The 12412-nt window shown below is 45.1% G+C and overlaps 1 protein-coding gene across 1 annotated transcript in view; it reads right to left on the bottom strand.

Annotated features, from left to right (window-relative positions):
• DDX24 (DEAD-box helicase 24) overlaps nt 1–12412 on the bottom strand; it is a 212536-nt gene that overhangs the window by 68209 nt on the left and 131915 nt on the right. The window contains exon 7 of the mRNA XM_069208236.1: nt 8408–8596. Within this exon, the coding sequence (XP_069064337.1) occupies nt 8408–8596 (189 nt within the window). The remainder of the gene's footprint in view (nt 1–8407; nt 8597–12412) is intronic.

Below are 12412 nucleotides of genomic sequence, written 5' to 3' on the forward strand. Positions count from 1 at the left end.
AACAAAACACATACACCAATCCCTGATGCCTAAGTGGTTTCTGCCCCCAAGCGACCACTGCCTAAGGGGGTTGCTCCCCTTGCGTGAAATTGACTCAAAAAAATAAAAATCCCTGGTGTCTAGTGGTTTCTGCACCCTCTTGGGGGCATATTGGCCAAACAAAAATAGGCTGATCTGCCCCCGGAGGGGGCAGAAATGGGCTAAAAATATTTTGACCCCCTGGGGAGCAGTCCTTGCCCAAGGGGCCGCTCCCCTTACATATAAATTAAAAAAAAAAAACTCCCTGTGGTCTATTGGTTTCTGCACCCCTTGGCCTAAAAGTAAATTTGCCACCAAGGGAGAGACCCTTGTCTTTGGGGTCGCTCCCCCACATACATAAAACAAACAAAAAAAAATATCCCTGGTGTCTAGCGGTTTCTGCCCCCCGAGGACAGATCAGCATAATTATAAAAGGCTCAATAGCCTAAAAATAAATTGCCCCCCTGGGAAGCGGCTCTTGCCCAAGAGGCCTCTCCCTTATGTCATAAACAAACAATAAAAATTCCCTGGTGTCTAGTGGCATGAGATCGGGCAGTAGAAATGCAGACAGAGACATGAAGGGAGAGGAAAGTCCTTTCCTCTCTGGCTTCCTCCACGTGACTGGAGAAGAAATGCAAATGCATTTCTCCTCCGATCCTTGCCGGAAGCTGAGTTTCCAGCGCTGTGGGGGCAGTCTCTGATGAGGTCAGCACGCGATTGCGTGCTGACGTCAGACGCCACGGAGGTGGTGGTGGGTTCCACGTGGGGGTGGAGGGTGGAAGGGGAAGCGATTCCCCTTCCATCCCTGCCCAGGGGAGGGGGGTGCCAGGCCCCAGGAGGGAGCGCTAGCGCTTCCCCTGTGGGCCCTGTCTGGATGTAACAGTTACGTGCTGGGCACCCGCGAAGTTAAAGGTTTTTTTTTTTGGGGGGGGGGGGGGGGGGGGTGTTATATAGGGTTGCTGAAAGACCCCAACAGTGTCGTCCTTCTGGGGGTTATTGGGGTGTTATATAGGGTTGCTGAAAGACCCCAACAGTGTCGTCCTTCTGGGGGTTTAATAACCCTAATTTCTACGAAAATAGCAAAGAAGGTGGTCACAGTAGAAGTGAAATGTAAATGGTTGATGACTTGTAGAGGGAGACTACTGGACTCGGACGGGAGATACGACTGTGATACTGGTTAATGTGTATGTACAAGATGTCAGAGGGAATGAGTATTCCGAAGAACTAGGCAGATTCAAGGAGGACATAGATTAATTGTGTGCTATGTTTCAGAAAGATCTTTTTGTTATGGCAGGGGATTTTAACCACAAGTTAAACCCCAGTAGAACTGATGTATGGCACAAAGCTATTTTTGGCATAAAACGTAAACTATGCCAGCTACCCAGTAATTAATAGTGAGGCCCGAGATGAGGCATTTAACAAATACTTGGGTGCTATAGGTCTGTTTTCTATTAATGGAAGATGGAGCGGGATTGTCCAGCTAATCGAACGTTTAAGTAAGGGGCACAGCCTTGCCCATTTGATTACATCTTCATGTATGTGTGGAACTTCGATAAATTAGGAATTTCTGTGTAGGGCATGAAGATGGAAGTGATCATTATCACCTAAAGTTGGAAGTAGGGGGACAAGTAAGACAAGAAAATGGGTACTCCCCATTCAAGACGATTCTCCTAACTGCTTTACAACCCACATTACAGAGTAAACTTTGATAAAGTTAGCATCCTTGCAACAAGAGACTGAAATGAACAAGACAGTACCTAATAATTTATCATGGTATGAGAATATTAGCCAAGTAGTGACCCACCTAAGAGTAGGTTTGAAAGGCCGATACTACAGAATCATTGGAGGACAAGGAATACCAGATTTAAAGAGGTGTGCCAGAAATTAAAGTCCCAGATTAAATTGGGGGAGGAAAGGCTTTGAAGGAGATATGATAGCTGAGTTATAATAGTTTCCAGAAACGAAAGGAGGCATACAAATATAAGATGCGAAATCTGAAGAGTATACATAAGGAGAAATGTCGGGGGAACCTACTAGAACTAATAGAAACAAAAAATATAAAAAGATTCTGGAAACCTGTCCAACATGGCTCAGGAAAAATGCTGGGGAATATGAAGAGATGGTAGATGCAACATTTGCAGAAGTTGTATAGTGATGGGTCAAAGGAGGTATTAAGGCAAATAGGCTCGTGGGAGGAGATTGATGAGGACACCAGATTTGTATTTTCGATAGTAAATATCAAGCATACTTTATCCAATATGGTACTGACAAGGGCAGCCAGGCTGAATAATCTTCCGGCGATTATTATACAAACGAGGCCTCATTGGTGGGTGGAATTTTTGGGGCGGATCTTACAGATTATTTTAGACTCAAGACACCTTCCTGAAAATTGGAGAGATGCTATTGTGCGACCAACATATACAAAGGTGGGATGAGGAGGGTGGGGGAGGAGGGGTGGGGGTGGGCGCAAAAAGACCCAAAAAACTGTAGGCTGATAAATCTGCCAGATTGTTTTGCTGTTTTGTAGAATTCTGTGCTGCTTTTGATTCAGTAGACCGTAAGTGCCTGGGGAAAACTCTGAATAAGAATACAAATAATTGGGCCCAAGTTATTTGGGATGTGGATGGGACCGTAACACAGAAAATTGTAATAAAAAATGGGTTGCGGCAGGGTTGTGTGCTGGCCCCACTACTATTCTCCCTGTTTAATGCTGACCTGCCTGCTGCACTAATGGTAGAAAGAGAAGCCACCCTCAAAATGGATGGGAAGCACATGGGTCTTTTATATGCCGATGATCTTGTGATTATTGATCAAACGGAGACAGGCCCCCACTGGGTGGACGTGAGCCACTCAAGGTAAACTAAAGTGGTGCCTCACGGGAGGAGCAGTTGGAAGCCCGATGCCTCTGGTGACCCACATTTTGTCAGCCTGTTCTATGTCCACAGACGTAAAAGGACTTGGGTGCCTGCTGCATTACTGGTTATAAAGGCTACATCCATGTGTGAGTCAGCCCTCTGGAGTAGTCTCTAAATTTCCAAAAGTGCTTCAGAAATCTGTAGAAGCCAACAGCTGTGCTGTAGCTTTATCTATAAAGGGTTGCAAAGTGAAGAGGCAGGGACCCAAACGGCATGTCCATCAGTGAAGCCTACACACTGCTGGAAACCCAGTAGACATCATCCAGGCATGTTGATGAATAACCATTCTAGAACCAACCACTTTGCTAAGGCTCTCTGTGGTATCCAATCCTGCACGGAATACATATTTCCCTAGGTCTTGCCCATCATGTATCCCATCATGTATCGTCTGGGCGGAAGTGGCTCTCAGATAGTCTGAAACTGTCAGCCGCTTCCTGTGTCCAAAAGAGCGTTGTTGTATTGACCCAATACGCAGACTGCATTGACGGACAGCAACATCAGACTGGATGAAGAAAGCATGCATTCGCCAGAGGCTTCAATTACCTCGGATTTTCCCATCAGGAACAGTGGTGGGAGATTAATTGACATTCATTTTCCTGGTTGAGGCATGCACAACACAGCACTCTGTGGTGTGATGCTTTATGAGAAAATCCAGGATACTGGGTGCCAGCCTTGACATCCAGCCACCTGCCTGTTCACTCGTGGGCAAGAACATCGTTTCGACTAGAGAGCCATCAGAGCATTCGTAAGAGACTCACTTGAAAGGAAGCAAGGGCTTGGATATTACTGGCACAGGCAGTAGGATTTCCATTAAAATATTTGCTTTAGTTTTAATAGAGGGCAGCTGTAGCTCTAGTACCTCAGCTGCCCACTGAACCACCACTGAGAATGAGGCACTCTCAGTCTCCGGTTGGATTTTGTTTTATTTGTTTTGGCTTTATCCCAACAAGATGTTGCAGTGGGCATTACAAAGGATTGTAAGCCCTTTTGACCTTTTCTACATTTGGTAGACCAACCTTGGTAGACCAAACATCCTGTTGTGATGAGGTTCAGTAAAGGTTTAACATGTTTTCCCTATAACCGTCTGTAATGCCACAGTGGGACTTTTAACTTTGTCTTGGCATTCCCCAACGGTGGCACATGTGGCAAGTAAAGCTTTGTTTCGGGGGATGTGTCATGTACGCAGGTGTTATTTAAGTCAATGTATAATTACTATTTATTATTGATGTGTAGAGTGCATAGCTATCCCAACAAGGTTTCCCAGCAACAGGCAGACACCAGGGTCAGAACCAGACTTAAAAGAGCCAGGTTTTTAAACGTTTACAAAAACTTCAGAAAGGTTTCCACGCTCCTAGAGAGTTGAGTAAAGAATGCCATAATTTAGGACCCAGGTAGGAAAAAGACGTTCCTCCTAGTCTGACCCTCCTGAATCTGAGAACACTAGAAAAACGTTTAAGTGACTGGAATAAAGGGGTCATCTGGGGGCAGGAAGAAGAAACCAAGGATCTGATGATGAGTGGGACCACATTTGACATAGCCTTGTGCAATAAGCACAGGGCTTTAAGTTGAACTCGCTTCTCAATAAGAAGCCAATGGAGGTCACGCAGAAGATTCGAAACTAGAGAATGTTTAGGAAGGTGGAATGGCAGTCAGGCTGCTGCATTCTGAGCTACTTGAAGGGGTCTAAGAGAAGTATAGATTCAGAATATTCCCAAAGTCCAGTCTGGAGGGTACTCAGGCCTGAATTACTATTGTTTGAGCCTAGACCGGGAGCATCCAATATGTTTAGCCACTTAAGAACGCCAAAGAAAGTAGAAGCTATCCTGGTGACTTGATGATTCATCATATGGTTTTTAGCCACCGGAGGAGAGGGAGCAGTTCCCAGAATATCCAGCCAGTAGTAGGGGCCCCAGAGCTGAGATGTATTCCCCATCAGCAAAATTTCAGATTTGTTTCAATTAAGAGTTTTATTATTCATACAGATTGCCACCTTTGCGAGACAAGAATTGAGGGCATCAGAGTTTCTGTTCTCCATGGGGAACACAGAAACCATAATCTGAGTATTATCTGCATAAGAATATGATATGAGACCAAAGCGTTCCACTAAATCAGCCAAGAGGCGCACATAAATGTTGAACAGGGTCACACATTGCCAATCCCTCTCGAACTCCCAACGACAGATGGAAGGAATTAGAAACATACAATTTTGTGAGAATCTGGGCGGAACAATCTTTTAGAAAGGAACTTAGCCAAGCCAAGGCTAAATCATAGATGCCCATGTTTTCTTATTCTTCAGAGACTATCTGAAAGGAGACTGTATCAAATGTTTCACTAAGGTCTAATAATTAGAAGCGCTGTGCCACCCCTGTCGATCGAAGTTCAGTGATTCCAAGGGAGGGTAGATTTGGGGCTATAACCAGCTGTGATCCCAGACTGAGAGGGGTGGAGAAGACCGCTTGATGCGATTTTGGAAAATAAGAGGCAAAAACTAGAATGGACGATAGTTGGGCCAGTAAGAAGGTCCAGGTTAGCTTTCTTCACAACAGGAACTATCATTGCATGTTTCCAGATAGTAGGAACAATTTCTTCTGACAACAAAGAATGTAGGAGATTGATTACAATATTAAAGAATTGGAAACACAGTTTACTCAAGTAGGCAGGAGGGATTGGATCCAGAGGAGAACAGGATTTGACAGAATTAAGTAAGAAGACAAACCCAGAAAGGTCAATTGGGGTAAAGGAGAGAAATGAGCAAGATGAGGTTGTGGGCCTACTCGCCTCAAAACCTGCCTGTGACTGAGAAGAATAAGGCTGGTTATTAGGAGACAAAGAAGCCTGGATAACCGATACCCTTTTTCAAAAGGGGACAGCCAGGTCATCACAATGCTTCTGCAAAAGTGTGACAGAAGGAGAGACAGAATCAGCACCCGTCAAAGATTTAACAACTTGAAATAATGTTTTATGGCAATTCTGGGCAGAGGTTATTTTGACAGAGAAGACATGGGCCTTGGTGAAGTGACATTCTTTATGGTATTTGCTCGAAGCCCGCTAATATTTCATCTTATTCTTCTCGGAATAGGTTTTAGACCAAATCCTCTAAATGCTTGCAATTCTTCTTAGGCTCTTGTACGTCATCTTTAAACCAGTGAGCCAGAAGGAGAAATCTCAGATTGGTCCTATATTTTAGAGGTAGTGAGGGCAAAGTCGAGCTTTGACCTGACCTAGTCATTATTGGTGAGTGAGTCAGTATCCACCAAATGTCTCAGCTCAGGTACTGAGGCCAGAAGAAGTGAATTCATGGTGGTAGAATAAAATTTGGGCCAATGCCTTAGCCTGTGACATGGTCACTTGGATGGGACTTGGAGATGGTAGGCAAAGCAATGGAGAAAGATATGTCATAATAAGCCGACCACACTAATGGAAGTGGCCTACCACCAACAATCTCCTAAGATTGGAGAAAAGAGGATCGAGTTAATGACCTGCTACATGAGTTGGAGAGTGATTAAGTACATAAATATTCAGGGCTTTAAAGGCGCAAACCAATGCAAAGGCAAATCTACAGTCTGTGTTATCAAAATGGATGTTAAAATCAATTAGAATGAAGTTAGAACATTTAAGTTTAAGTGGGGAAAGGGCGAACCTGGGTGGCAATAGATCAGAGGGCCAGAAAGGGTGAAATTATTAAATAGACCCAGAGAAAAATACATGGCCTCACAATTAGAGAGAAGCAACTTGTCAATTGTACATTGGAACAGAGCCCTAAAGATGATGGCAACCAGCCCCCTTTCCTGTCTGACCGGTCCTGCCTTACTATGCGATAATCGGTAGGCATTGCAGCAACAATGTCAAGTATGGAAGTGTCATTTAGCCAGCTTTGCATTAAAATACTGCATCAGGTGATTAGTCCATTGACAAACAAACGTTCCCACTGGTGCTTCAAAAGGGAACCATAATTAATAGTAAAACACAATATGTGTTAAATCAAGGCGAAGACAAGGTTGTGCTCTTACGGCAGTCACTCAAGGAATCGGAGTGAGGATGTAGGGGTTAACCTCAGGTACCGGACCATCAACTCTGGCTGCCATATGGTACTCACAATGATGGCAGATGAAAGGGTCTGATTCAGGATTAATAGACGGGCATCTTGAGTCCCAGGGCCTCTCTTGGGTTGGGGAGTTCATCAACCAGGCAGGAGCAGGAGATCCAGGGTTCCTTGCCCAAGGCGTTGACAGGCTTGCCTTTCGGGCTCTCATCAATATAATGAGGGGGGAGTAAGTCGTCCCCCTCACCATCATGATCATCCTAGAATGCACTCTGCTCTAGTACAGGACTTAGAATATAATGGAGCCTCCATTGACAGCTGTGACGTGGTAGAGGCATAGCATCAGAGTTGGGCTTCATGAGAAATGATTGTGCTTTTCCAATGTAGTCATTGGTTAAGCTTGGTCCATGATCAGACACACGTCGGTAGATGCCATTGCAAACTAGTGTGGATTGTAGGGTTAGTGTGGAAAACTGTACTGAAGTTGGTATGGACCAAGTAGAAGGGGTTAGATGGCACCAGTAAAGGAACTGTTGGTGGTGACCTGACTGGAGTCCCCCTGCAGTTCTCTGCCACCAAAAGGTGCCCCAAAGGGGAGCCTGAAGTACACTGAACATTCGTGGCAAGAGCTCTTAGAAGGGCTCAATCTGCTGGGAAGTACACAACAGTCCGGGAGAACTCAGGGAGCTGTGGAGCCAGCTGAAGACTGAGCAGGAAGTGGAAGAGTCATGGGAACTTCCACATAATCAGCAGACAGTCCGAGCCCTCAACATTGAGCAGGAGAGAGACCTACACGAAGGCCCCAACTTCGTGACCTTGACAATCTATAGCTTTGTCTCCAGGTTTTAATTTGCCTTTGGGTGCATGAGGGTGAAGTTATCACATGACTTAAGAGCTGTCCTCAGCCCAGTCAATAAAGAGGCACCTTGTGTGGATCCGGGACCATTATCTTCTTCCTGCAGTCGTGCGGCATGGTTTGAATACTATTGTTTTAGGTAGGAACACCATTCCCTAGCACACTGTTTGGAAGCTTAGGGCCAAGTGGAAAACAGAGAAATTCAAAAGCAAAGCACTGATGCATGTTGAAAGGCAGAGAAAGAAAGGAACTGAAGTCAGGGTGCAGGGGTGGTGCCTAAATGCAGCTCAGCTCTGTCACGGGGTGGTATGATGCTAAACCAGTGCTGCACAATGCCACCTGCCAGAGTGTAGGAGCACTACAATGAAAAATCTAATCCAGTCAGACACCTGGGGGGGTATTTTAAGGTGAGGAATCTACAGTAAGAAGAATCAATCAATTATCTCAAAATAACTTGAAAAGTCCAACCACACCACATGGCGTACTCTGTTTTTGTGACATGAGACTTGACTGACAATATTGTAAGAAGTTATTTGTTGTTTACAACAGTCGGGTATGCCAATGATCATTTGCTACCTTTATCCCAGTCATGCATTTCTGTTCAACTGGGAAACCGGGAAGCTCCTCATTTTTCTCCAGTGTCTTATAAATATTCCTAAAATTTACTATATCATCGGGTCCTATGAGCAGTAAGCTTAGACCCTCGTTGGTAGCTCTTGCAGTTCTGCCACTTCTATGCACATAAATCTCGGAGGTGCGTGGAACCTGCAAAAGACAAAAACAACGGCTTTCAGTTAAAAAGCTTTATGTACATAAGACCAATTTTAGACTAAAGAAATGGATCCTAGGGTAAACTATGACTACTGCTCAAAAGATTTAAGCATTCTAGAAAAAAAAAAACTCTTTAACAAACAGCACTGTCACTTTGAGGAAATGTCTGTCAAAACAACTTCTCAAAACAACTTCTCACCACAAGGTTCTCAGATGAAATCTTGAAAAATGGCAGTACTACAAGCTGGTACAAGACAATATGATTACATTGTTTAGGAATTTGTTTTATGCGCTAAAGACATGTAATAAAAACAATTCTGGTGAAAGTTTGCCCAGGATACAGCTAAACAGTTTAAATAGAATTTGGATTCTTTATGGGCAAGAGATTTTAGCACTGGTTGAGAGAGATGTGTACCAAGCTTTCAAGATACGTCAGCATTACTCAAACTTCTGTAAAGTCACGATCTATTTTAACTCCAATTAAACTAAATAGGATAAACACCCTAACATCTAATGTGTGTTAGAACTGATAATAAATACTGAATCTAAACACCTGCTCTCAGACTCATGCAATGCACAAACGAAGGCAAGAAGTGTAGAGCACAAGCAGAATTACAATGGGTTCCTGTCCTCTTTCTAGGGAGGCTATAATTGCAGGAAATAGGGACATATCTGAAGATCAAACAAAACTAATTTGGAGGCTTTCTGTACCAGAATGTTAACTATGCCTGGTTACAAAACATTTGGTAAACTATTACACAGCTAACTTGTACCTATTTCAGACCTTGAACTAGTGAGTAAAATGTATTATAGGTCGAGTTCTTTGACAACTTTAGTTTCCCAAAGTGGTTAGGAACATGCTTTGCAATAGACCCTGTGAATTACTGGAAAATCTACAAGCAGTGAGCCAGCTGTCAGTAGCCTGTCTCAGATGCGTTGTGTATGTTTTTTCCATAGCAAGATAAGAAACCAAATCGGCCTGGAGATGTTAAAAGTGGTAACTCCCGAATGACTTTAGTCACCTATGCGTTTACTTAAGAAATACTTGTCTATCTTGGTAAGATCATGATTTGTATTTGTTTTGCATGTAAAATTATTTCTGTCGAACTGGTCTTTGAATGAACAGTGAAACTGGGGATGAGAACGGCACACATCTGCAAAGTAGTTCCAGGTCACACGCAAAACCTCAGCCAGCCCCTTCTATTTTGCCTAAAACACTTGCAAGGACTTTGGAACTCATACTTATAATGGAATAAAATAAAAATTATAAGTCCTACGTGGCAGTGGGCAACTTGGCAGCACTGCAGTCGTGGGTCAGGATCTTCTCTGAAAGAAGGGAAGACTGGAGTATAGTCAACAAAATATAAAGCAGGCAGAACTGAGAAACACCTAGGTCATCAGTAAGAGACTAACTAGTAAGCTGGGTAACGGTCTGTCACATGACCGGTTTGCCCCTGAATTGTTGGTATGGATGGTTTAGAGTCAGTAACATGTCGGATCAGTGCTGGAAAGGTCCTGGTAACGGTCTGTACAATGTCAGCGAAACCTCAGAAAGGCCAGCTGATCTGGGGAAAAGCTGTTCATATATTACTCTTGCATCTGGTTGACTGATAAAGATGGGGCAACGTTAGTCACATCCCAAATTCCCTCACATCTCACTGAATCTACGCCAGCACTATTACACTGCTTGATGAACATTATATAACTAGTAATTATATTACATCAATTTGTTGAGTCGATACTTTGTGGTTGACGTAACCGGACTCATTTATTCAACTGGATGGGAGGTCTAATGGCAATATGTAGAATTTTCATGCTCTCTGCTGGTGGAGTGGTATTTGCTGTTTTCCCAGATTACATTGAGCTCCGTGCAGGTTTCAAAAGATGCAATAAGTTTAATTAATGGTTGTATTAATTAATATGTTTATGCTGCTTGATTTAAAAATAAATGGAATGTTTAGGTTTCGAAGACCTTCCTGGACAGTCTTCAACACAACTAAAACTAGATTTGACTAATACGGTCAACCCCTGGAGAACCTATTGGCATTTGAATGTTCACCACTGTAAGGAAATGCCTCCTTGGCATGGTTGCCCCCTGACTTTTTGCCTTTGCTGATGCTATGTTTACAATTGAAAGTGTGCTGAGGCCTGCTAACCAGGCCCCAGCACCCGTGTTCTTTCCCTAACCTGTACTTTTGTATCCACAATTGGCAGACCCTGGCATCCAGATAAGTCCCTTGTAACTGGTACTTCTAGTACCAAGGGCCCTGATGCCAAGGAAGGTCTCTAAGGGCTTCAGCATGTCTTATGCCACCCTGGAGACCTCTCACTCAGCACAGACACACTGCTTGCCAGCTTGTGTGTGCTAGTGAGGACAAAACGAGTAAGTCGACATGGCACTCCCCTCAGGGTGCCATGCCAGCCTCTCACTGCCTATGCAGTATAGGTAAGCCACCCCTCTAGCAGGCCTTACAGCCCTAAGGCAGGGTGCACTATACCATAGGTGAGGGTACCAGTGCATGAGCATGGTACCCCTACAGTGTCTAAACAAAACCTTAGACATTGTAAGTGCAGGGTAGCCATAAGAGTATATGGTCTGGGAGTCTGTCAAACACGAACTCCACAGCACCATAATGGCTACACTGAAAACTGGGAAGTTTGGTATCAAACTTCTCAGCACAATAAATGCACACTGATGCCAGTGTACATTTTATTGTAAAATACACCACAGAGGGCACCTTAGAGGTGCCCCCTGAAACTTAACCGACTGTCTGTGTAGGCTGACTAGTTCCAGCAGCCTGCCACACCAGAGACATGTTGCTGGCCCCATGGGGGAGAGTGCCTTTGTCACTCTGAGGCCAGTAACAAAGCCTGCACTGGGTGGAGATGCTAACACCTCCCCCAGGCAGGAGCTGTGACACCTGGCGGTGAGCCTCAAAGGCTCACCCCTTTGTCACAGCCCAGCAGGGCACTCCAGCTTAGTGGAGTTGCCCGCCCCCTCCGGCCACGGCCCCCACTTTTGGCGGCAAGGCTGGAGGGAACAAAGAAAGCAACAAGGAGGAGTCACTGGCCAGTCAGGACAGCCCCTAAGGTGTCCTGAGCTGAGGTGACTCTGACTTTTAGAAATCCTCCATCTTGCAGATGGAGGATTCCCCCAATAGGGTTAGGATTGTGACCCCCTCCCCTTGGGAGGAGGCACAAAGAGGGTGTACCCACCCTCAGGGCTAGTAGCCATTGGCTACTAACCCCCCAGACCTAAACACGCCCTTAAATTTAGTATTTAAGGGCTACCCTGAACCCTAGAAAATTAGATTCCTGCAACTACAAGAAGAAGGACTGCCTAGCTGAAAACCCTGCAGAGGAAGACCAGAAGACGACAACTGCCTTGGCTCCAGAAACTCACCGGCCTGTCTCCTGCCTTCCAAAGATCCTGCTCCAGCGACGCCTTCCAAAGGGACCAGCGACCTCGACATCCTCTGAGGACTGCCCCTGCTTCGAAAAGACAAGAAACTCCCGAGGACAGCGGACCTGCTCCAAGAAACGCTGCAACTTTGTTTCCAGCAGCTTTAAAGAACCCTGCAAGCTCCCCGCAAGAAGCGTGAGACTTGCAACACTGCACCCGGCTACCCCGACTCGGCTGGTGGCGATCCAACACCTCAGGAGGGACCCCAGGACTACTCTGAGACTGTGAGTACAAAAACCTGTCCCCCCTGAGCCCCCACAGCGCCGCCTGCAGAGGGAATCCCGAGGCTTCCCCTGACCGCGACTCTTTGAATCCTAAGTCCCGACGCCTGGGAGAGACCCTGCACC

This window comes from Pleurodeles waltl, chromosome 9 (genome assembly GCF_031143425.1).
Source record: "Pleurodeles waltl isolate 20211129_DDA chromosome 9, aPleWal1.hap1.20221129, whole genome shotgun sequence".
Lineage (NCBI taxonomy): Eukaryota > Metazoa > Chordata > Amphibia > Caudata > Salamandridae > Pleurodeles > Pleurodeles waltl.